A 27,100-nucleotide genomic window follows, 5' to 3' on the forward strand; every position below is an offset into this window, starting at 1 on the left:
ACTATATTTACCTTATGCACAATATTGTATTTTTAAAAAGGTTTTAATCTTTGTAAACTACCCAGAGATCTTTGGCTATTGGCCAGCATAGAAATGTGATAAATGAAATGCAATGCATGGAAGACAGAATTTCACTAGGCGTACCTTTCCCCATCTATGTGCTACTTTGATGGAAAATGTTAGAAGTAAAGGTGCCTACTTAAAATCTGGACCCGGTAACCCTGTGCACACAAGGAAACACAGGAAGAACAGGGTAGTTGACAACAGTGCCAAGTTAAAAGTAACAAAACCATTGTGACCTACTTTCTTTTAACAGACCTTGAGAAACCTCATCAGGAGATCTTTAGCCAGGTGAAAAGAACTTGTTGATACCGCTTTAGACCAGAGTGTTCTATAAACGCTTTGCCACATTACAGTCAGGAAACGTCTAGGGTTCAAACCTTTTAAAAGTTTCCTGGCAGGTGAATTCTATGATGTTGAGAATCTACTGATCTCCTAGCAGCACTGAATATTCCATAGTACTATTATACCTAGAACTCCTACATGGTTACTTACATATGTGACATATGAGGTGGATTTGTTTGGTCGAGGAGTGTTACGCTCATTGCTGTTGGGTTTGGGATTCCAGCATCTGTAATCGGTGCTTCACACCTCTGAGTGAGGTGTGTCAGTAACATGCTGCTGTGACAGCCTTAGGGGGTGGAGAATTGCTGCTGGGTCTCTCCCTCTCTCCCTCTCTCTCTTGGATTCAGCACTGTGCATCAGGAGATGCATGAAGTCGGTTGCGAACGTTGCTGCCAACGGGAGAGATTCAAGGGCAGCTAATTGCTGGCTCAGAAAAGCTCACATCCCACAAGGGGAGAATCGCTGCCGCCGTAGCTGCTGTTGCTGCTCTCGCTGCTGAAATACTGGCAGGATCATCATGACAGAACCAAGCAACAGAAAAGAAGGATTTAAAAAATGCCGGAGTGCCACTTTCAGCATTGATGGCTATAGCTTCACAATTGGTGAGCAGCACTTTTGTGTGGGTGTGTTGGTTATCCTTCTGATCCTGAGTAGGAAGCAGGGATGGAGGAGGTGGTTTGTCCAAGATGCCTTTTGGAAGATGTCACCCATCCCTATAACTTTTGTTTTGCTCCATTCGCCCCTGCCCTGCTGCTTTCTTTTTGTGCAGGAAATGTGCCTTTCCCAACCACGCTTTCGTGATGTTTTTGGCATGGCTTTGCTGAGAGAGATGCAGAACTTTTGTTGCTTTGGGAACCCTTATCTCAGGAAAGCCTGTGGTTTTTAGGATGACATATTCCCAACTTGTTTCTTCCAACAAGCACTGTGTGTGCCCCGAGTTTGTTTGTTTTTCTTGCTCGGGAGTTTAAACTAGCTAACAAGGCTTCTCACACCATGATAACTACGAATTCAACATGTAAAGCCAAATCCTTCCTGAAATTGCCTTTTTAGTATGTGAAAAGAAAAGAGAGAGAGAGAGAGAAGACATGGATCGCATCCATTATCCTTTGTCCCTGCTGTAAACAGTGGCTGATTTCTAAAAAGAGGTGCACAGGTCTGTGTAGAAAACACAGACCTGGTTACCCCAATCCCAGTAAAGTGCAGGCTGGTTATTGTAGTCTAATTAATCCAGTGAGGCGCTCTTCACATGCCCAGATAAACTGTCTTTATGATAATTTCAATGTTCTCCTGAGATCATGGAAAAAGAGGCTCAAGAGCTGAGCCATGCCTCAAATTAAGCCCTTTCACATAATCTTAATTTGAGCTCTTTAAACCTTAAATCAGTTTGCTCCACTCTTGCTGGGGGCAGAAAGAAAGAAAATTGCTCAAAACAACAGGTGTCTTCCCTGCTCCCGGTTCTTTCTTCTTATCAAACACACTGTGTGCAAAGGTTAGACTCCTAGGGTAAACCAAGCAGGCTGTTCTTTTGAAATTTTACATATGATTGAACACTGTGCAAACCCCAGTATGCCTTAATCCTGCTGACTTAATTTTAGTTTGTAATCTGAGTGAATAATTTATGAAGAACAAATGATCAGTGAGACTCCACTTGCATGCCTTCTTCTCTACACCAAGACCAGATGCTGGCTATGTTGCACTTATTCATTGTTACTGTGGATTGGTGAACATATATACACAAGACTCATCTCACTCTGGATGGATAGCTTAAAGTTTCATGGTGGAGACACAAACAAGAACTGGGTTCATGATCTTTCTGCTTCTGTACACACCATGCTCTAGAGTTGACAATTAGGACATGTGCTGCTGGCCAAAAATGTTTGCAACTGCATGGATGAATGTGGATTGGGAGTTGAAGACTAAATAGGGGTTTGTGAATAAAAGATGAACAGAGCAATTCTAAAGCTGGCTGAAAGCCACCACCCAGGGGGCCGTTGGATGTGGTGGAAATGCTGCTCCCACAATGGGATGGCATTTATACCCAGGAGATCCTCCAGTACGCTTGCAGAAAACTCCATGGGTATAGATGTACAGCCTGCCAGCAATAAAGCCTGAAGCATGGTGCTCTCTGGATATGTTGGGGAGGGGGGCAGCCTTTGATCTGCAGGACCCAAATCCCCCTTGTTTCCCCAACACACCAATGAATTGAATCCACAAACTATGGCAGTCTGGAGCTGATGTAGTTATTTGCCCTCACAATAGTGTTGTTGTTGTTGGGATAATAGGGGGGAAACCCCATGGAAGAGAAAGAGAAGACACCCCACTCCTCCAGACCTGTCTGCAGCAATCCAGCTGGGCTTAGGTTGTAGTGGTTCCTTTGCCATGGAATCTACCACCACCATTACCACCATGGGATTGAACTTTTCTTTTTTTTAAAAGATACTTTAATAAATGCATTATTTTGGTTTTTCTGTTTTGGAGCTGTCGAAGGCCCATTGCAGTCATGGGGCATAAATTTCAGCGCACTTAGATTGATTCTATAGATTTCAGAGGGGAAAACTGATACCTGTGCTTAATTCTCCCATTAAAAGCAATGATATGTGCAGACAGATCCTCTCCATGTTTACTCAAAAGTAAGCTCCATGCCACTCAATGGCTTTCCTCTCAAGATGGCAACCTTCAGGGCACAGCAACCCAATACCATTCCCCCAGGTGCAGTGGCAGGCTCAGTTCTAGGTGCATGAGCCCATGTTCTCCATCAGAGTCATTGTACTTAACCTGAGAACAGGCCTGATAGCTGCACATCCCAAGGGATGATGTGAAAATGGACCTTGGCTTTTGATGATAATTTTTGCATTAATTATTAATCCTTATTATGGGGCATACTCTGGATTAAATTTGTCGGTATGCCCTCGGGAAGTCAGATCCCATGCAATATGCACACCAATTTGGAAAGCTGAGGTGATTGTTCAGTCCAACCTTGAATAGAGTGATGCTCTCTGTGTGCCTCAGAAGCATCCCACCTTTATCGCCAGTTTTATGTATCTCACATAAAGGGGGGGGCACAGAGAGGATGCATAACCAGCTGGCAACTTTATTTAACAATAAGAGGCTTACTGTGTAGGCCGCCATGCTTGCTGCTGGCAACACTTGAACCGGAAATGGAGAACTTAGTATTCCAGAACTGAACTCAGGCACTTCCTAGTATGGCAAGAAAGGAGGGCCAATATGCTTCCTGCATCATGGAGCTTCAATGACAGTCCTTTGTTTGAAGGTGTCTCCAGTTCAAAATATGTTCAAACAGCCACCCCCCCAACCTTTTTGGTTAGTGGGCACATTTGGAATCTTGTGTGTCTGTTGTGGTAGGGTGACCATATGAAAAGGAGGACAGGGCTCCTGTATCTTTAACAGTTGTACAGAAAAGGGTATATCAGCAGTTATCATTTGTATACATGCAGAACCTGACAAAATTCCCTCTTCATCACAACAGTTAAAGCTGCAGGAGCCCTGAGGGCAATGGAAAGAGTCTAGATTGGGGATTTGTATTAGCAGTGGATCCCCTCTTCTAGTGACTGGCATGATGTTGGGCTGCTTGTGAAAGAGTGACTGGCGTGGTCTTCCAGTGACTGGCATATTTATTTATTTATATAGCACCATCAATGTACATGGTACTGTACGTAGTAAAACAATAAAATAGCAAGTCCCTGCCACATAGGCTTACATTCCAATAAAATTATAATAAAACAATAAGAAAGGGAAGGGAAGGCACCAAACAGGCACAGGGGACAATTTTGGGCTACTTGTGAAAGAGACCCTGAGATATCTGGAATGGATCCCTGCGTAGGTAGATCAACAACCAAATGGAAACCTCTGATAGAATATCTGAAAGAGACAGAGAAAAATGATGTATTTGTTTGTGGATTTTGATTAAGATGGGGAAAGGGAGGAAAGAAGTATAATTCTGTGAATCCAATGTGTAAATTGTGTAATTAAGAAATTAAGGGGCATTTCTGGCAGGAAGAGGGCAAAAGAAAACTATACCCTAACCTCTCCCTTAAATGTTTTTAGTGCAATTATAGTTGTTATATGCATCTTTGTTTGTATGCATTATGTGTGTATGCATTATGCGTGTTGCTGGAAAAATAAAAATGATTATTAAAAAAAACCCCACACAACCAAGAGTAGCCCTCCACTTAGATAGGTGGCCTTTGGGCACCTTGAAAATAGACTGGATGCATCTCATACTAGGGCTTGGTTCGCACATCACAACAACCTTTTTTTTAAAAAAGCACCTGAATTGTTGTGAATGAGAGGGAGCATGTGGGAAGAGTTAAACAACCCAGGGATGCTCCATCCCTGGGTCGTTTAGCATATATGACAAGGTATTCTTGAATCTCACAACAGCCTTATGAGGCAGGCTTAACTGAAAGGTAGTAACTTGGTCCAGTCCACCAAGTGAGCTTCGTAGTCAGAGAGGGATTTGAACTTATCTTTCTTACATCCAGGGCCAACACTCTAGAGTATAGTGGCTGTGGCTTTCAAATTGCTACTTTCTGCGCAAGATTAGAGCATCATTGATTTGCACTGCTACAAGACATGTGATGATGACTATTTTGTAAAGTCACTTGTAAACTATCTTGTAAACAGGATCTTTTGTACACACATTATTTTTCTAATTTTCCTAGTGTTTTCCCCACTTTTGAGACCTAGGCCTAACCTACATCAAGCAGGATATTGCACTATGAAAGTGGTACATAAAAGGCAGGAGCCACTATGAAAGCGGTATATGGTATGTGTCAATGGGCCCCAACAGTTGTCAGTGCACTTCAATACTGCTATAAAGCAGTAGTGTGGCTCCGGCCTTTTATATACTGCTTTCATAGTGCAATATCCTGCTTGGTGTAGCTTAGGCCCTGGGCAGGCGGTTCTTTAAAAAAAATTAAAATTGGAGGTGTACTTGACACTTACACTTGAATGCACATACACATCCTTAGTCACATCCCAGAATGGGCACATAGATGTATCCTTCTAATAAATGAGGGACAACCCACTTAATATTGCCTCTCAGAGTATTGTCCTCCGCTTTGCTCAATCAGGCAATGTAAGTGTGCTTTGTGGGTAATGATGATGTTTCTGGATTCCCCCTTCCCTGCCCTGTCAGTTGTGGCTTATCAGTTGTGGTCCAAACTGCAATAAGGAATCCCTGTGCATATGTACTCTCTCCCTTGGATTGATGGCACTCCTTATATAGTTACAGAAAGAAGGGAGATCTGCTTTCCACAAGGCTTCTCAGCTCCATCAGGCAGGAAGCAGTTAAAGGGTGGCTTGGTGTTCTCTTTTACAGATGAGTGTCCTCTGTTTGAAGACATACTCTATTTGAAGGGCTGTCTAGTCCAATTTAAAGGTAAAGAAATAGAAGGACTGTTGCCCATCAACCATTAGCACCTGAACAGCAGATTAAACAGGCAGGCAGGCAGGTTACCTGATCAGTCTTGCAGACTCTAGTGAGATGTACTTGTAACAACAACAACAACAACAACAACTAAATTTGCATCTACATAAAAAAATAACATGCGAACTTGTGCAAATTGTCATTTTGTGTCCACTTTTTGGCAGTTCATACTTGGCTTACATTTTAAAAGCATACCTGAGCCCTTCTTCTGGCACAAACTTTGGGAAGAATTGGTCCATCTTGTAGATTAATGGGCTGAGCACAATCCTATACTTACATTATGCCTAGGGGGGCTGAGTAGGGGGAGTTATGCTTTCACTGTAGTGGTAGAACAATTGCTATATCCTATGAGGGGATGGGGAGGGGAAAAAATATCAACTGGGAAGTATCAAAACGGACATTACAGAATGGCAGCCATGCCCACAGCATCCCTTGTAACTAATCAGGGACTGTGCTTGCAATGATACCCACATGGCGATCACACAAGAAAGTTAGGCAATGAAGTCATGAAGATGGAGACACTCCTTCAGCACCCAACCCCTGTCTGAACACACACACAGTATGCAAGATGATGCCCCAGCCTCAGCCCCAGGAGCACAACTAGCAATGACTCTAGGCATCCCTACAGGCAGGGGTTCAAATCTCTCAGGATCACCCTTAAACCCTTCCTTCCTCCTCACCCTGTCCCTCCGTCTCTCTGTCTCTGTCTCTCTCTCTCTCTCACACACATACACCACACCTCCAGTCCATCCATTCACAATCATAAGTGCAACCCCATTTATCCATTAGCCCCTGCTTTTTCCTCCTCCTACCTTGGTCTCTCTGCTGCCCTCTCCACAACCACCCAAGCTTACTGGACAGTGGTGTTGAGGCCTATTTCACTTCTCTCTCTCTCTGATTTCCCCATTTTTACTGGGTGTCCAGGAGTGCTACAAAATGGAGAATGAACGCTTCTGGACACAGGTGCCTGGAGGATGGTGCTGCTTCTCTTTGCAAAGCACCTGGCCATCTGGTAACATTTTTATTTAAAAACATGTTTTTGAATGGATAGGGAGCCTTGTGGGCACTGCTGCATCAACAAAGGCTGCATTATAGCATCTGATTCCCCTTCCCTTGCTTACCTGTGTGGGCTGCTGCGTCTCAGTTGTTGGAATGGGTGTTGGTGTCTGCAGTCTCGAGGTGTTATGATTCTAAGCAGAGGAGTGTTAGCAATGTGCTCAGATTTCCCTCTGTGTTGTGTTTAGTACAAAGTGCTCTGCTAGTATTGTGCTCTAGTATATTGTGTTCTGCTAGTGTAGCAGGACCTTTCACATATCCTAAAATCTTTCAGCCAAATCCTAGAGTCTTTCAGCTGGCAGATCTTGACTATAGAATTGCACCTGTAGTTGAGACAGGATTTAGTGAAAATGTTTCCCTCTACCCACAAATACTTGCTGTCCCATTTGCAGGGCCGTGTTTATACGAGTTTGCATTGGCACCTCGTGATATGACATCCCGCACTTGCGCTCCTCCTGAGTAATCCCCGTGGAAAGAAGTGCAAATGTGGGGTTTGAAACCTCACAGGGCTGCCTCATGGGGCCGCCTCATGGGGCTGCCACCCCTAGCGCCCCATTCCTCCCCCTTGTTGTTTCCCTCCTCCCAACTACTGAAGAGAAAGTAGTTGTGGAGAGGGGAGTTGACTCCTTGTTCCTTTTTCTCTTTTTTTAAAAAACATTTTTGTTGTAATGGGCAGCCCTGCAGGACTGTGGAGGTGGCCCGGCAGCCTCTTGGCTTGCTGGGCCACCCCCTCCTCCCTGTACTGCTGTGCCCACACTTGGCTCCAGTTTATATATAATATATAAATTTAATTGCAATGCTCCGCTGGACTGCAGAGGCGGAGGTGGTCCTGCGGCCTTCAGCTTGCTGGCTTGCTCATTCCCCATGTCCAGGCCGATGGTGACCAATCAGCAGTCATCATTGGCTGGGCCAAGCCTCCACTGTAACACCGGAACAAGGCGACAGATGGCAAATGCACGACTTTTTTAAAGCGGAGCTTCGGGGGAATGCCCAGGGATGGCTCCACAATAGCTGCTGCGTCATATCATAGAATCATAGAATAGTAGGGTTGGAAGGGGCCTATAAGGCCATCAAGTCCAACCCCTTGCTCAATGCTCTACCTTAAAGCATCCCTGACAGATGGTTGTCCAGCTGCATCTTGACCTGTTGCCACTGTGGATCCATCAACACAAGCCCCAGGTAATCAGGGCTGGGCAAAACTGGTAATAGGCCTGGACCAAATGGGAAATGTAGGCCCCATTTCAAACTGCTCATTAAGTATTTTTTAATCAGTTCTAATTACGTCTTTTATTTATTTATTTATTTATTAATTAAATTTATATACTGCTCCATAGCCGAAGCTCTCTGGGCGGTTTACATATGAACTAGAATGATTTATAAAAAGGTAATGGCAAGTGCTTTTATTCAATATTATTATTATTATTATTATTTATTTATATAGCACCATCAATGTACATGGTGCTGTACAGAGTAAAACAATAAACAGCAAGACCCTGCCGCATAGGCTTACAATCTAATAAAATCATAGTAAAACAATAAGGAGGGGAAGAGAATGCAAACAGGTACAGGGTAGGGTAAGCAGGCACAGGGTAGGGTAAAACTAACAGTAGAAAGTAACAGTAGAAGTCTGCACAACATCAAGTTTTAAAAGCTTTAGGAAAAAGAAAAGTTTTTAGTTGAGCTTTAAAAGCTGCGGTTGAACTTGTAGTTCTCAAATGTTCTGGAAGAGCGTTCCAGGCGTAAGGGGCAGCAGACGAAAATGGACGAAGCCGAGCAAGGGAAGTAGAGGCCCTTGGGCAGGCGAGAAACATGGCATCAGAGGAGCGAAGAGTAAGACATCACTTCTTCACATTCAGAAATACTTTACGTGCTTTTCTTTGGGCAAATTCATCATCAACAACAGAAAAATTAAGCAACTTTGCCTTGTCAGTGTTAGTACTGCTCACCCACAGGAGAGCTACTTTGTAACAAATATTTACCAAAGGGTCATCCTTTGCCTCTACCAGGGGGACTCAGACTAGGCCCCCTCAAAATCGTAGGCCCAAGCCAACTGGCCCCACTGTCCCACCCTCTGCCCAACCCTGCAAGTAATGAATGGGGAGGAGGCAGAGTTTGGCATTTTTTTTCCTGTGAAATATGTATCACAAAAGAATAAGGAAAAAAACCATACATATAGAAAAAAAATTATACAAATTAAACCTAAACCATTTTGTTTAAACCTTCTAGCCTCTAGCATCTTCTGATTTTTCCTAAATGTTTTTAATTTTAGATACACCAAAAAAGGGGGGAGTAGGAAAAGCAAATGATAATAATACTAAACCTTGTTATTAATATCATTGTAAGGAATCTAAGTTTCAGAAATTTTGCAAACAGATCTCACACTTCAACATATTGTGGATTAAATTACCAACACAAAAATAAATCAAGGCTGAAATGTTATTCATTATCATAACAAACCAAACCTTCTGGTACTGTTCCTTCACAGACAATGTTTTACTTGCCTTTACTTTGCTTATTGGCATTTTTTCCATGGGGCAGGAAGTTTGTGAGAGGCTTTTTGTGTGTGGGGCTCACTGTTCGGCCATGGTGCGGATTTCCTTCCTCTTTGCCAGAACAACTTTTGACAGCCATCTCTTGGCGGGTAGCATTCGACCCTTGAATGCCCCTTGAATGACAGGCATTATTTCAAGTTAAATCATTGTTCTGTGGGGCATTGTGTAGGGAGATTATGGCAACAAAGAAGGACCTCGCTACTACTTATGGTGGCAGGAAAAACAACTTAAAGATAAAAAGGGGTGAATTGCTACTGCAGCAATCCCTTCCAACACATTTGCACATTCAGAATTACCTCCCCCAGCTTTGCCGCCGGCCACCTCTTGCCCCGTGCCCCCAGATTTTGAGTTTGACATCTGCAAAGTCGAACCTTTGGCTTAGTCCTGCCATTGTGCAAAAAAGTATGAAAAGAACTGATGAGAAGACTGAACTTGATGTGCCTTCCAATGTGCACTAGACGGTGTGGTCTGCATTGTGCCATACATCCGTTTCTTTACCCACAGAGAGGCAGAGGTGCGGTGCTTCACCGAGAGGTCTTCTTTACGGCCAGTATAACAAAATGGCTACTGGCCTCTTCACAAGTGCTTGGCTATTTTAGAGCATAAAGTTTGGAGGTTGATTCTGAGGTCAGAGTCACATGTGTAAGCACTGTCAATCTAGCACATGTGTAGGAGGCAGGGTGGTGTTGCTGGCGTTCAGCCACTCATTAACAGATGGTGTGCCATCTTTAGGAGTACAGAGTGTTTTTTAAATATTCAAACAAGGTGCATTTTCTCTTCTGTGTCATTTGTGTGATATGAAGTTGATTTTTGAAGATCTCTGTCTCTCACACTCACACACAGCAGGACATTATACATCTCTAATGCAAGATATTTGCTCTGAAGGAGATCTAATCGATGTATAGTTCAAGCAGGCGAGTGTGCCATGCCTTTGACAGATGTGAACAGGTGTAGGCAGGTGTCCGAGTTCTGAGTGTTTCAAATCACAATAAATCTATATCATGAGCACATGACCAGTGCTAGGAATATAATGAGTGATACACAAAGATATCCATGAAAAATGTAGCGATACCTGCCTAGCTTGGCACTCCTCCTTCTTAAGCTCTTCTCTCAGCTGTTTGCTTCCAAATGACAGCCCTCTCATGATGGTCCCATCTGTTTTTGCAATAGGCATGTCGCCCTTGATTTTCACAGAGTGAACTCAACCACCTGCCTGCACATCAATGTACAGCTGCCCTATTTTTAATTGCAAGGTTACTGCTTAGAGATGTTGCTAAAGAGCTCGAGAGCCTCCTGTGCTCTGGACGGGTTTTGTAATATCTGAAAGTAGTCCAAATTTTCCACAAAGTAGTCTACTGCTGAAAAGCACAATGATGTAGAGCAAATGGCAATATAGGAAAGTGGATTTATTTAGGGTCATGTACACACAAGTCTCAATGTTGCATTGTAGCCTCTGACACCCGTTGGCTGAGCTGCTGTGATTGGTTTGGAATGTTCACCCATTCACCCAAATGCTCTGGGAAGACGGATCTCAGAATGTTTGTTGTTGAGATGCTCAGTGTGAGGGAAGGGAAAGTTGTCAGTTTGGCTGTGGTTAAACACTGCGGGTTATTCTAGGTGGGTTTTTTTAGACTTTAAATACTGTACCCTGACAGAGTCAAAATATGTTGTCCTATCTGGGTCTATCAGGAGAGTTTCATGCAAAATATATTTGCTTGTGTATGACGAAGAACTGCTACTCAGTGATACATTACTGAACCTAGCCTGATTCAGATAACTGCCGTGTGATTGCATTATTTATTTATTTATTTATTTATTTATTTATTTTTATGCCGCCATTCAGCCAAAAAAGGCTCTCACGGCGGCTTACAAAAGTATTTCTTGACAGTCCCTGCCCACAGGCTTACAATCTAAAAGACATGACACAAAAGGAAAGGGGATTGGGAGGGAGGAGGAGGAGGGGGGAAAGGAAAGCAAATTCAGGCACTACAATCTTAGTTGCAAAGTTCAGCTCTCTTCATAAAGTTCATAACACAGTTACCTTATCATCATATGTTCAGAGGACATTGCAGTAGGACCAGGATACTGACTATTAGGAAAACAGTATATCAAGCCTAACTCTTGAATTGTTAGAAATATCCAATGGGTTGTATCCAATATTAATTTTACTTAGAATAGACCCATTGAAATGAATAGGATTCAAGTTACTATGAGTAACATAAGTCTCATTAATTTTAATGGGTTTACTCTAACACTAGATATAACCCAAAGAGATCCTAAAAATGCCTCAAAGCCCATAGTTAATGATGCTTTGTTCTTATATAACAGTAGGTTTCATATTTCTTCCTCTGCATGGAAATCAAATTATTTGGAGAAATCAAAAAGTGAGGGAAATGGCCGAGTTTCTAAGAATGGCATCTGTTTCTGAGAATAGCAAGAATAGGAAACCAGGAGAGAGATTTCATGGATAATTGTTTTATGAGATGTGCTATTCTCCAGCTGCAAGAGAAGCTATTTTTATTTAGGGGAAAAATACTTTTTGTTCATGCATTAAGTCCTCTGACTGATAACTAGCACTACTTTTTTTTTTAATGTAATCTAAAGGCATATTTTAAAATGCTTTTAGAATATGTTAAGTTTTGGAGCTTTGTAAAGACAAATAAAGATGTGCTAAGTGATTCCTTGCCCAGCTCCTGTACCAGATAAATCTAAAGTGACAGATTTACGCACTGACTGATGCTTAGTCCTGGATTCCCCACCCCCCTCCCATTATTGGTATCCAACTCCTGTGGATTGGTGTAAGCTGCACTCATGCAGATTTTGACTGTGATTCTGTGTTTGCAAAGCCATATCAGCTTCTAGCAGAACTTATCTCTCCTCCTTTATGGGCTAATGGAGCTGTCTACTACCTTGCCTCTTTTGGTTCTCTAGTGCCAAAAGGGAATGCAAGAGAGCTGAAGGCTATAGAAAGCCCAGCACCCGCCTCTGTCCTATCCCAGCAGAGTGGTGTGCAGCAGCGACTCTTGTGCAGATGTAGGAGCAGGAGCAGTAACTGGAGTCCTAGGCCTCATCTTGACGGTGGTGCATGGCATGCAGAAATAAAATGTGAAACATGTTTTGATTATAGAGAAAATACAATTGTGACCATGAACCAGAAAGCGATTACACTACGTAAACTAAATTAGTTTGACTCTTGTTCAGGCCTATTAGGAAAACTGTATTAGAGCGACAAATGGAATAGCTATGGCAGAGAGAAGTTAGAGTAGGCCAAACTATCAGCAGTTTGAATTGTTACTTAACTCCACCTAAACTTCCACTAGTCTAAACTAGTTAAATGCATTTCTTAAAGCTTCTAACGATAAAGCAAAGTAGTCCAAACCTTCAAGAGAAAGAAGAAAGTAAAAGGGAAATTTAAGCTGCTTATTCACAGACATTCCCTAAGTAATCCCTTCAACAGTTCTATAAGATATATACCAGTATCTTATTCTTCTACTGCAGATGGGAGTAAAATGAAATGGTTTTCCTGAGACCACCAAGTAAAATCTGAACACAGGACTTTCCAGTTCATACTCTCAGCAAATCGCTATATTAAACCAGCTTTCTATAAGAGACTTTCTACAATTTACTTAAGCTAATTGTGGGCTCCAAATCCCTTTGCTGAATTTCCACCCAACCTATGGAGAAATGAATATGACCAGCAACCAGAGTGTTTGGAATGGCAATCTATAAGACTTCATTTTCTGTTCCTTTCCAGGAATTCATAAATGAGTGTATTGATTTTTCATAGCATCTGTTTTAGCCCAAATGGACCAGATTTCATTTAATGAAAGTTCCACTGTGAGCTTCAAATTTGCAACTGTACTACGAGCTTATCCCTTGTTATTTCATCAGTAGCTGTAACCTCGTGGCTTGGCTGCATTCAAAGTTAAAATTCACATTAAAAGGAAAACTTGTAGCAATTACTAGACAGTAGCACTTAATGAGATCTCTACTGGATTTCCAGCAGGCAACAAGAGCACTGTGCTAGAACGACATGATTACCATCACTCAAACCAACCTGTGACATCACATCCTCCCTTTGTTCTCTTAGCAGCTATAATTCCACTGAAATCCCTGCTGGGGTAGGCAGGGACTATCTTTTTTTTAATTTTTATTTAAGTAGAGATTCAGGGTATTTGGGTTCTTGCCATCTCCCACTCTTCATTTAGAATGTTCTCTGATAGCTGACGTTGGAATAGTAGAGGAATATGCAGTTTTAAGTTGTTTAAGGGAAGGGCTTTAGCTCAGTAGTTTACAATGAATTCTGGGTTCAATCCCCATCACCTCCAGGCAGAGCTGGCAAAGACTCCTGCCTGAAACCCTAGAACCGCCTTCTCCAACCTTGTGCCATCCATATGTTTTGGTCTTCTACTCCCATCAGCCCCAGTCAGCATGGCCAATGATCAAGCATCCTAGGAGTTGCAGTCCAAAACAAAACAAGGCTGGTGTAGACAGAACTGAGGAATTTTATTTATTTATTTATTTATTTATTACATTTTTATACCGCCCAATAGCCGAAGCTCTCTGGGCGGTTCACAAAAATTAAAACCACAGTAAAACACCCAACAGGTTAAAACACAATTACGAAATACAGTATAAAAAGCGCAACCAGGATAAAACCACACAGCAAAGTTGATATAAGATTAAAATACAGAGTTAAAACAGTAAAATTTAAATTTAAGTTAAAATTAAGTGTTAAAATACTGAGTGAATAAAAAGGTCTTCAGCTGGCGACGAAAGCAGTACAGTGTAGGCGCCAGGCGGACCTCTCTGGGGAGCTCGTTCCACAACCGGGGTGCCACAGCGGAGAAAGCCCTCCTCCTAGTAGCCACCTGCCTCACTTCCTTTGGCAGGGGCTCACGGAGAAGGGCCCCTGTAGATGATCTTAAGGTTCGGGTAGGTACATATGGGAGGAGGCGTTCCTTCAGATAACCTGGTCCCAAACCATTTAGGGCTTTAAATGTCAATACCAGCACTGCAGCTGCCTATACCAGCCAAATAACTAGATGGACCAATGGTCCAACAAGTGGTCCATATAGCAGATGGACCAATGATCTATACTGAAAGTTCCTATGTTCAATTTGATGGCCAAACTGCTGGGTATTTATTTATTTATTTATTTATTTATTTATTTATTACATTTCTATATCGCCCAATAGCCGGAGCTCTCTGGGCGGTTCACAAAAATTTAAAAAAATGAACAATTGAACAATACATTGAACAATTCTCTTTAATTTTGTTCTAGTTATTTGGCTGGTATAGGCAGCTGCAGTCCAACACCATCCCTGAGACAGCAAGTCCCTGCAGTTCCTAGTTGCTGCAGGGTTATAAACTGCCCCATACGTTCATAGTATCTGCACTACTCAGAAAAAGCCAGTCCGCAGTGAAATCTGCAGGTTGGTTTCATAGAAATTTGTACTCATTTAAACTTGCTGTGGATTTCTTCAACATCCCTATTTCTCAACAACAAATCACAGGGACATAGGACACTTTCAGGCAATAACTGAATGAAAAAGCGAAGACCTCTCCAGTAGAGGCAGTGTTTAGGATGTCAACAAGTCCCAAGAAGATAAGTCATGGGGTATCTGTAGTTATAACCTGTACAGCAGGGTGCATGCTGTGTTCTATTTGCATAACTGAAACCATCGTAGACTATACCTGCAGGAAATGTAAACTATTTGCTCTGCTGAAAGAGAGGGTAAGAGGACAGGAGGAGCGATTTTTCATATTTGCATCATTAGATAAGATGGTTAACCTCTTGGAAAGGAGACAGGGGACACTACAGCAAGGAAAAAGCAGGAAGAAGCTGTTAGGGAAGCCGAGAACTGTGATAGGGAGGAATCTAAATGGAAGACAGTGACAGTCAGGAGAATATGAAGACATTCTGAACTACTGGAATGAAAAAAAAGACTTTTATTATCTTTCCCAGGGGAGTGGCTCTGACGATTCTGGAGAACAGCTGTCACAGGGTACCGTAGGCGGGAAGGAAGACTCTCAGGGACAGACATGACTAAGTTACCACCTGCAGTAATAGGAGGAGAAGGGTTAGAGACCCCCTACTAGGGATGGAAAGTTCAGTTTATCAGTTTTGCATGAGTACATTCATAAATCTGTACTGTCCCATTTCTCCATTAGTCAGTGCTTTTTTTAATTTTAAAAAATCTGCATTAAAATACAAATTTTGAACATATTTCCCTCACAAAATATGTATTTCTAAAAAGTATTTTCCCTCAAAGTACACATTTTGGAATGTATTTTAACCTAAAATATTGATTATATGCATTTTGGTACACGTTTTGAACTGAAAAGTGCATGGCAAATTTGGAGAAGTGTAGAATCTGAAGGATAACTGCATTCTGATCCACACCAAAGTTTCAGGATACCTGCATCAGGTCAGTTCACTTCGAAATCCAGACCAAATGAAATTCTCATCCCTGTGATACGCTACTGACAGGTACAGAGGCAGCTGTGTGAGATTTTCAGCTGCAGTAATAGAACTATAATTTCCAAGTCATGGAAAGTAATAGTTCCATTTTGTTCTGAACAAATCAGACATCGTTTGCTGTACTGTATGTCCAGTTCAGTGAGCACTTTTGGATGGAAGCGGACGAATTGTAATGGGTTCAGAGGAAGGCAATGAAGATTGTCAGTAGTATGGAAAACAAGTCCTGTGAGGAAAAGTTTAAGGAACTGGGTACATTTAGCCTGGAGAAGCAAAGACTAAGATACATTCTTGAAATAACTAAAGGGCTGTCACATAGAAGAGGGCTATGTGACTTGATCTCTGCTATCCCATTTGGCAAGAATAGATTCAGTAGGCTAAGTTACATGAAGGTTGGGTTTGGTTGACTATTAGGAGAAACTTCTTCATTGGTGAGAACTGTTTGACAATGGAAACAATTACTTAGAGGGGTGGTGGGCTCTTCTTCACCGGGGATTTTCAAACTGAGGATGTTCCAGCTTTGAGTTTCCTTCCTTGATCAGTGAGATACTCTAGATGGCCTACAAGACCCCTACAAACTCTATGATTCATGGAGTAATTAACTGGTATTGGGCCATTTTCTAAAATCTCAGTGCCATAAAGTCCCTACATAGTGTACTGTATGTAAGATCATAGAAATAACTTTCCACGTTACATGCTTCTGCATGGGAAAAAAAAAAGTCAAAACTAGGTTCTGCTCTATGTCATGCTGGATGGCTTGATCCCTTGGTCTATTTTTAACCACTGTTATGCTCGTCCTAGTTTAATATTTATCAAATTTTTATGGTAAACCCACATATCTGTGTTTTAGCAAAGCTAAATCCCCTTATACATATTGTTGACCTACTCCAGAAAGTAGCATTCTGTTTCCATACCTAGCCCTGGTCACACATGCCTTAGTTATATCCTGTTTGGACTACTGTAGCATGTTCTACATGGGGCTGCCTTTGAAAACTATTCAGAAATTTCAGCTTGTTAGAACAGCTTCATGTTGACTTGTCTGTTTGGGGGCAAAATTCAAAGTGATGGTTATGATTTAGAAAGCCCTATTATAGGGGTACCCAATATGGCACCCAAGGGCACCATGGCACCTCCAGTGGTGCCCACAAACTATCTACTCTCTCTCTCTCTCCCCTCTACCTTGCTCTTTCCCCTCCCTCCCAGCCTCCAGCTCACTATTTCCCTCATCTCTTTAGCTCACTGTTTCTCCCCCTTTTATCCTTGATGTTTTCCCTTTTCTATAGCTTTGCTGTTTCTCTCCCCACACACCTCTTTAGCACCCATTTAATGAGCCAGAGCCATGCCACTAGCCACATCTTCCATGGGAGCCATTCTGAAGTGTTCACTGTAGTTTCTAAAATTTCCCAATGTGGCCACAGTTCCAAAAAGATACAGCTTGGGACCAGGCTACCTGAAAGACTGCCTTCTCCCATACAAGCCTGCCTGGATCTTAAGACCTTTGGTGGAGGCCCATCTTTCGAGACTGCCACTTTCAGAGGCATGTTTGGTGACTATACAAAATAGGGCCTTCTTGTTAGTCTCTCCCAAGCTGTGGAGTGTCTGCCGAGGAAATCTTGAGTCGCTCACTCTCTGCTGTCCTTCCACCCACAGGCAAACACCATTTTATTCAAGCAAGCCTTTGGAAGGCAAGTAGGTCTGTAGGGTTGGATGCAGTTTTTATTCTGCTGTTGTGCTTTTAATTCTGATTTAATGGATTTGTTTTATTATTGTTTTAATCGAGTTTTATTTGTAATTGTAAGCTACCTTGAGTGCCATTTTTTGTGTAGTAGAGTAATAATAATTCCATTAGTCACATCAGTCACTGGCATTACATCAATTTTTTTTTATAGAAAACCTTCAGAAACTGGGCCTACCAAAATACATCCACATCTACATCCAGAAAGCAGACATACTTGAAACATGCTCAATAGTCAGGAAATTCCTGAATCAGTAAAAGACAGCATAAATTGGCAAAGCCCATCATGCTCATCTAGAAAAACCGCCACAAGCAAGAAAAGAAAGGTACCATATTTCTTCGATTCTAAGACACACTTCCCCCCCCATATAAACATCTCTACAAACGGAGTGCGTCTTAGAATCGAGGGTGTGTTTATTATTTCTTAGAATCAAAGCTTTTTTTCTGTTGGTGGTACTGAAATTAGTGTGCGTCTTACAATTGATGGTGTCTTAGAATCGAAGAAATACGGTAATAATAATAATAGTCAAAGACATAACCAATATGAAATAGACAGAAGATGGATATGAGCTTCAAAAAAGAGGTTGTTCATTTCTGCCTGGAACCCCTGAATCCTCATCAAGGCAGTAAAGCAAGCTAACAAAGGGCTCCATCACACCAGTGAATTAATGCACTCTCGCCATGCCTGGTGTGCAGTTTTGCAGCACCATACTCACATGATGCCGTGCCTGTCCTGCAGACACCCAGCCTTTTCCATATTTTCCTAGAACAGGGAAAGTCTGGATTATTTCCCCCCAGCACATTTAATACACCTTGAAACCTCTGTGTAGTGCTGTCCTCTCGCTTTTTCCTTTGTTGGGTGTGTGTGCTTTGATTGGACTCTTGCTGATGAAAGGGGAGGGTGGGGCGGTTCTCCTCCTCCAGCACTCGGTGTCAAACGTTCAATTGAATAGACTTTTTACTGCTCCAACCCCACCCTCCTTGCCAGAAGCTCCCTCATTTTTGAAGATAAAGAGATGAAACTTCAGACCATGAGAGCTTCACACCATGAGAGCTTAGGCATGCTACGTTTGAATCAGATCAGTTCATCCCTTAATTTTTTAATGATTTTTTTAAAATTCCCCCCTTAAACCATTTCTCTGATAGTCTACCAATGTGAAAGTCCACCTGTTTGCATTTGTGGAGGATTTATTTTCTTTTACTTTGGTAATGTGAAGCTGTGCATCTCCAGTTCATAAAATAGAGATCTGCTGGTTCCCTTACTCAGTAGTAAATCCCATTGATTTCAACTGCATTTATATCCAAGTCATACTAAAATCAAAGGTAAGCATCCCATGCATGATTACCTTTGAGTAAACTGGAGTTACACAGCTTCACATTATCATAGTAAAGGAAAATAGATCCTCCAGAAATGCAAACAGGTGGAATTTCGCATTGGTGGACTTTTGCATTGGTGTTTTATCAGGGAAATGGTTTTGGGGGGAGGGGGATTAAAAAATTCCTAAAACATTAAGGGATGAACTGATCTGATTCAACCTTGGCATGGCTAAAGCCCACATTAAGCCTTCACCGTGCCAAGTGTCATCTCTTTATCTTTAAAAATTACACAGATGTAAGAATTTTGGTTAATTTCCATTTTAAAAATTCCTAAAATTCAAAGCATGAACTGATCTGATTCAAACTTGGGGTGGCTAAAGCCCTCCTTAAGAGCCATCACCATATCAAGTTTCATCACTTTATCTTTAAAAATGAGGGAGGTGTGAAGCATTTTGGCTAATTTTCATAGGAGCTCCAATGAGCAAGGGGGAAGGAGAAGAAGGGGCAAGTTGGGGTGGGTGCAATAGCAGCAGGAAAGCAAACAGGTGAAAAGAGAGTTCACTGGTATAGCTACAATTGTGAAAGGGAGGAACGCTTGCAGGGCTTATGAAACAGAGGTAAAAAAATGCGGAGGTAAACAAGGGGAAAAATATGTGTGATGGAGCTCAAAGACCTTAATTGATTTTGAACTTCTGTTCTACCTAGCCTACTAGATAGGTTACTCACTTCATGCAAAGCTGTTTCCTGGAAAGGAAATCTTTGCAAAACCTATCATGTGTAGTTCTCTGATCTAACGAGTGGGAGTTTTCCTTGGTTTAAACGGCTTATCTTATGTACAATGTTTGTGGTAGAACTTTTGTTCTGTTGAAATACAAATATTTCAAGTTGGAGCATGTAATTTGTTCTAAAAGAAAAGCACACTTATTCAACTGAAGTGGAGCAGGTCTGAATGCTTATTTTCTTATTCTTTACCTTAGAGTAACTATGCACAGCCCCAATTCAGATGAGGACCAGCACACAGCTGGAGGAGAGGATTAAGGCTCCCTCCATTGGCTTCCTGAAATTCTGCCCCCTCCCCAAAACAGGGAATTCATTTTTTTTAAAAAAGAGGGGGGACCTCTATTGATTCACTCCAGGAGAAGTTTTGGTCCTCCTTATTTGAACCTTTATGCAGATAAACATGCAGGGAACCAATCCTTGCTGTAGTGAGTTCACAGTCTAAGAGCTTCATCCCATGTACCTGTTTCCCTTGAATTATCCCCTACAGTGCTAAGCTGTCACCATTGTTGTTGTTGCTACCGGGCGGCTAGATCCTTTGCATACCAGGAAATGGGTTTAAGGGGGGAAATGTAAAAAATCATAAAAAATCAACGGATGACCCAATCCGATTCAAATTTGGTATGTTTAAAGCTCTCCTTAATATCTATTACTGTGCCAATTTTGATATCTTTATCTTTAAAGTTTATGCAGATGTAAGCATTTGTTTAATTTTTCTTCAAATCCTGCTCCTGCGCCCCAGTGACCGCTTGGAAAACAACAAATGATATGCTCGAAAACTAGTAGCAAAATATTGCACTTCTTTTGGTTAAGAAGCACAATTAAAGCAGGATGCATGGGAGTACTTCACAATAAAAGCAGATTATAAGCTGGAAAACTTCGGAGTCCTTTGCACGCAATTCGCAGTGATTGCACAGTATAACGCTGGTGTGATAAAGCTCTAAATCTGTTAAAGGTGAAAGACAGATGAGCAATAGGTTCCCTAGGTATGTGCCAAAAGGCTGTAATGTGGGCTGTTGGATCCAAGCTACACATTACTTTGACGATGTAACTAGCAGTACTTCTCCTTCCTGCACCATTGGGAGAATATGAGAAGCGTGGTCTGTACATTTTTAAAAAAACCATAGGAGTCATCTTTTTTAAATTCATTTAGGTCTTCTGTTCAGCACAGACATATTTCTAGGAATTCATTAATATCTCTTGGAATTCATTGGAATATTACTTCTGCTAATTATGGTCTGAAACATGGCACAGTTGTTACCTGGGTGTGACTCTGTCAGATGCTGTGATTCCATAGTCAAATCATACAGCACTTTATAGTCTTGTTAAATGTAGTCTTGTAACGTTTCCCAATTACTCCCTTCCTTCCTTTTTGAGAAATGCCATTAATGCGCTACTGCAGTTGCTTCTTGGGTTTATCATACTTATTCCCAAGTCTATAGTAATATAGGAGGTTTAATTGTTCTTGAAGTAGGGTGTGCGTAAGCACTGAAAATGACAATTACAACTCCCCCGATTACGAAGATCAGCCTTCGCTTAGAAGATGTGCTTGTTCAACTGACAAAGTTGTCAGAGTAAATGTTCTTTCACAGGAGATTCTGTTTATTCTCTAGCACCTACCTTCTAGTTCTCGCTGTTAATTAACATTCCTCATGCCAATTTATTGGCTTCCTTTTCCAGTGAAAGTTTGCCCTTGTCATGTCTATACATGCTGCCCTTTTGAACACCACATCACCATTTAATTCTAGTCATTTAGTTTATCAGGCATTTGCTTACTTTATATGCTTAATTATCTCTGTCTCCACATCGATATTTAAGTGAAACCTTAAGGGAGATATTCCCATCCGGCAGTGTATGTTTATGTGTTGTGCTTAGTCACGTGTGTCTGATGTCTGTTCTGTGTACAGTATTTACATGGGGAGAGAGAGAGAGAGAAACATTATTTGATCAATTAAGCTTCCTGTCAAAATTTCAGTGAAAGGACCAATATGCCTTAAGACCTAAGCTCTGTAATTATTTTACTTTTCTGTAGGAGGATTTGATCATGATGTGACTTTCCCACTTTGGAGAGCTGCTGAGCAGCTTTGCCAGATGTGAAAGACAGCTGGGTGTTGTGCTACTTCCCAGCCATGAAAGTTTATGAGCAAGGAAGTTAATTTTGAGCATTAGAAGTAACAGGTCCACGTCCGTCCGTCCCCCCACTCTGTGCTTAGAGGCTGTGGAACATGGTAGGAAATGAGGAGGAAAAGAGCCAATTCGTACATCATGCTGAAGGCATGGTTGTCTCTCGGGACCAAAAACATGTGGGTGCTGCTCATTGTGGCTAACTACTTAAGTGATATGTAGAGCCTACATGAACCAGGCCAGGGTTCACACGGTGGGTGAAGCCAGGTGAAAATATGGAGCTTGTTAACACAGTTAAACTCAAACCAACCCATGAGAAAATTCAGAGACAGCTCAAGGTTTGAGACACCCCTCCACAAAATGCCACCTGGTGGGTGCTTGCCCTACTTCAGTGCTGCCCTCCCCCTGTGGGCTTAACTGTTGGTGGTAATGGTGGGAGAAAGCTGTGGTGTGATCTGACTTGTGCAGCTGTGAACGGCCTGCCATTTTTATTATCCACAGTAGTGCTGCTCCATGGAAGGGGTGGGGAATGGTGACACCCCCCTCCTCCACAGTGAGTCAAGGAAATGCTATACAGGGACTCTTTGTTGGAGGCATTGCAGGGAATTAAAATGGCAGGCAATTCACAGACTTAGCCACCCATCACAGGGAAGAGGGCAAGTGTCAATGGTGGGCTCTGCTGGGAGGTTGATACTGGCCCTCTGGGAACCGTTTCACTATTTGGATTGATGCTGACATGGCTCTTGCTATCATAGGAATTTGACCAGAGAAATCAGATATTCTTGGCTTAGAATGATTTTCACATGTGGCAATAGGGTGGCCACCTGCCCTCTTTTATAGAGATCAGCTCTCTATTTGAAGAGCTGCCAGAGGACAGTCCTCTTTTGAAGGCGACTTCTGTTTGAAGTGATGCCCCTCCAAGTTTGGTTTAAAGATAAAGCCCAAAAAAAGGGGCCCTGAATTTGTCCATCAGATGATTTGTCCATCACCTGAACAGTAGATTGAGCAGGTCACCTGGCCACACAGGACATCTGGTCACAGTCTTCCCTACGATGGAATTGTATTTCTATTTAAATTAGAGTGATTTCTAAATTTGCATTCATTCATGTAAAATAGCACATGGACATTTTATGCAAGTTGATGTTGTCTTTTTTGGCCATACATACTGAAAATCAGGGGTCCCCAACTCCCCAATGGCCAACCTATATATAAACCCAAGCCAAATGAGAAGCAAATCTCTGAAGATGATCTTGCAGTGCACCATGAATGTATTCATTTTGGAACAAGCGCAACTTCTCATGAGCGTGCCCTTGCAGCAAAGAGTGCACTGACCTCCAACCTCTCAGGCCTGCCAAGGGCATGTGATGGCACTTTCTGGGAGTAACTTTGGGCATGCTGCCTACTGACTTGCATCTAGGGTGGTTTGTGATGGTGTGTCAAAGTGCGGCAGTGGCTTGCCACAGGGTGAAGCAGGGGGAAGCCAGCAATGTTAAGCATTTACCTGTAGCTGCTACATGGAGTGGTTATGTACATAGGTCTCTCCTTATTTTTAGAGGAGCAGATTTATGTATCTCAAAGAACTTCGTATTCTGTTAGGCTGACTTTGCAGATAGTCCTTGTCCGTTTATTGTGTTCATCACAAAATATTTCTTCATAATCTGTAGTCAACATCCTGCAATTCTGAAGCCAGTGTAAAGGAAATAGTATGGATAGGGATCTGCCAGAAGAACATGATCTTCCCATGTGTGAGCAGCGAGCAAGCCATACAAGCAGACTCTAATTTCAGGGCAAAGGGCTGTAGCTCTATGTTAAGAGTACATACTTTTGCATGCAGAAGATCCCAGGTCTAATTAAATGACCAGGGGGGGATCTACACTACAGCTTTAAAGTGCTTTAAAGTGCTTTATAACAGTTTTGACAACTGTTGGAGACCAGGACACACTGCATATACAGTTTTCAAAACGTTTTCAAAGTGCTTTAAAGCACTTTAAAAGCAATAGTGTAGACCCCCACCAGGTATCAGATAATGTCAAAGCTGGAAGCACTTTGGATCCTGCAGAATCAAGATAAGACAATTCTGGACTAGCTGGACAAATAATCTGACCTATTATGGGACCACTTCCTGTGCCCATACATACAATTTCAGGAACTGTTGTATTTAGAAACTATCCAATTTTTAAAAGTGGAGAATACAGGGGATGTACAAAATTGTTGCTCTTTCCCAAGACAAATTACATTCTAATACACCGTTCAACACCTAAGTTACCCATCATTTGTGCTGCCATCATTGTGAGTGAGCAGGTTGGTCATGGTCAACAACTGATGAAGTAGACCACTGCTTTGTCCACCACTCCTGTTGCTGGACCTGTACACCGACGGATACTCCATCTCTTTCTTTCCAGTCAAATTGGAAAGAGAGGAGGAGCAGGTGCATCAGGGGAAATTGTGGAGGGGATGCTATTGGACTGAAGTGCAGCAGGAGAGAAAGACAGCTGCAGCTAAGTGTTCTATGGCCGGCTGGCACGGCCATCTTTTCTCTCTTGTGTTTTGCTCATGGCAAGGGTGGCCCTGTCCGTGGCCCACACTTTGAGTAGCACTGTGCTAGGCCATTATGGGAATGGGAGGGCTGTTCTTTCTCCAGCGCTTCCATTTTTGTTTGGTCAAGAAACTGGAATTTGTAGTGTAGGAGAGAAGGGTCAGGGTAGATATAGGAGGTGTGCAGAGTTCACCCATTACCCACAATAGCCTGGCATAGTTCCCGCACATGCATCTGTAAAGTATTTGGGTGATACTGGCAGCAGTATTTAAACTAGGCAAAAATAGTTTATGTGAGTTAATACTGATATAATTGATTTCTGTGACGCTTTCCATACATAATGTCAAAACAATTTTAATGAACTGCAGTATCACCCTAAGGAGACAACTGATCTCTGTTTTATAGATGGAAAAGTGAGAAAGTTCCATAAGCAGTAGAGACAGGTAGGAAACATATTTTGATGAATAGAAATCAATAGGCCAAAATGATTAAATAAGAAATTTCCAGGGGGGCGGAGGGTAGTAGTGGAGAAATTACCTCTTGGGGAAAGAGAGAGGTTGAGATTTATAAGAAATAGCAGTGTTTTTATGCCCAGTGGGCAGGTTTACTTACTATTTCTTAAATCTCTGGTTTCTATTCTGCAATAAATAATTAACATAGCTTATAAGCATTGTGGCTGGACATGCATTCTCCAGGATAGTTAATTTTATTTCCCTTTCCAGCCATACCCAATGGGCACACTCAGCTCACATGGGGCTGTTTTACCCCTCCACCCAACTTAGGTCCCCCCCCCTTAAAGTATTTTTTGTACTTCTGCAAATCTTGAGGTCCCCTAAGCCTGCTGCTATCATCCTCTTGTGCATGGATAGATGGATGATGTAGTTTTGGCTACATAAGGATCCACACTCAACCCTGAACTTTGGCAATAGAGAAAGCTATAAACTAGATAAATACTCAATTGTGTTTGTGGGGATGGCAGTGGGGGTGGGGGGTGGAAATGGCAGCCACGGCATTGGTATAACTCTTGTTTGCTCCTCCAGGAAGCTATTGGTCTTTACGCTCATATGTTGAAGATTAATCTGCTCCTCATGTTCTGTTTGGTGAAGTACATTAAAAAGTTTTGCCAATTGCTATGTACATCATCCGAAAGCAGTGAAAAGGGGGAAAATATTTTTTGGATTACAAGCCACACATTTTGCATAATGTTTAGTTGGTCTTGAGGCTGAGACGTTGGCAAAGGATGTAAATGGACAATCCCCCATTGCATGGGGGCACAGCTTGTGATCAGCCTCTAAGCCAGAGGTGTATGCCAGTAAAATACTAAGGCTTTGGGCCCTCATCTGAAATACCCTCCTGTACATTATCTGCTGCTTTTAAGAAATTCCAGGCTGAAACAGAAGTGCAAGAGGAAGCGTATATACTTGGCTTTTGTGAAAACAGTTTGAAATGGTGCTTAGTAAACCTCAGCTCTGTGTTAATGATGCTTCTAGAGTCGCCTGAAAATTACCCCCTCCTGGGACTTGGTGGAATGCATAGAGAGCTGCTAGCACAACACCTCGGCAGATTCTTAGGCTCCATCTCGTTCATTCATTAAAATGATCTAAAATGAACCCAGAGATCTTTGTCTATTGACCAAGGACAAAAACAGGATAAGCAACCTGTGGCTCACCAAATGTTTTGACTTACAACTCCCATCAACCCTAGCCAGCATCACCATTGGAGAAGTATGATGGGAGTTGTAGGCCAAAACATCTGGAGGACCACAAGTTGCCCATTCCTTGAGCAATGTGTGGCTTGTAATCCTTGAGCAATCATTTTAAGACAGAATTTCTATTGCATTAATTGGCATTAATGCAAAATCTAGTATCTCAAAAGTTTCTTTACATGATGCTATGGAATAGGTCTTTTCTTGGTGCAATATAAAGATTCAAGGTTTTTTTGGCAATCCTGGGCATTTTGCCCCTCAATGAAATATAAAAACAGCACCTCGTTCTTTCTCCACAGTTCATAAGGATGTCCTTCCCACATCTTCAATGTTCAGCCCTATGGCTCAAGTTTTCTACTGTCAAGTTCTGGGGTAACATCCTAAATCATGAGAGTTGTTCATTTGGATCATTGCATGGTTTTGAATGAAGTAGAAGAGGAAGTTCAACTCTCTCACAGAATAGTCATTTTTAATTTGTGTCCAGTAATACAGAATAAAATAAAATAAAGAAGAGTAAAAGGGTGGAGAGTGGACACGCATGCCGTTTGCAAAGTTTTCAAGACTTTTGCATTTGGAATAATAGGCTTGATGTTTCAACAACATCCAACCAGAGGGGGGAAAAACCTGCCCTTGAGAAATTATCATGGGATCTCATTTACTAATGCTATGACATTTAAATAAGAAATCATGCTCATGGGACCTATGCCACATTGTGATTCATAAATCGGAGAAAACAAGGAAAGTACATATATATTAGCATGCCGCTTCCCTCAGCATGAGGGCTTCAGTTTCCCAATTCACCATCACTAATGGATTTATATATCTTTAATTAAAAAGTTACTGTTTGGAAGCCAAAGACTTAATATTAATTTAAGAGTGAATTCTCTTGACTAAGCATATCTGTTTTCCCAGTTCTGCACAATCTTCCAAAGAAAGCAGAGAAAATCAGAAGGAAGGGAAAAT

At 41.9% G+C, this 27,100-nt stretch overlaps 1 protein-coding gene across 2 annotated transcripts in view; it reads left to right on the forward strand.

Annotated features, from left to right (window-relative positions):
• The first annotated feature begins 768 nt into the window (after positions 1-768).
• The window catches only part of PDE1C (phosphodiesterase 1C), a 261,988-nt gene continuing 235,656 nt past the window's right edge, over positions 769-27,100 (forward strand). For both annotated transcript variants that reach the window (XM_063129811.1, XM_063129819.1), the window contains exon 1: positions 769-1,007. In XM_063129811.1, the coding sequence (XP_062985881.1) occupies positions 923-1,007 (85 nt within the window). In that variant the 5' untranslated portion in view covers positions 769-922. The remainder of the gene's footprint in view (positions 1,008-27,100) is intronic.

The sequence above is a fragment of the Elgaria multicarinata genome, chromosome 1 (genome assembly GCF_023053635.1).
Source record: "Elgaria multicarinata webbii isolate HBS135686 ecotype San Diego chromosome 1, rElgMul1.1.pri, whole genome shotgun sequence".
Taxonomy (NCBI): Eukaryota; Metazoa; Chordata; class Lepidosauria; order Squamata; family Anguidae; genus Elgaria; species Elgaria multicarinata.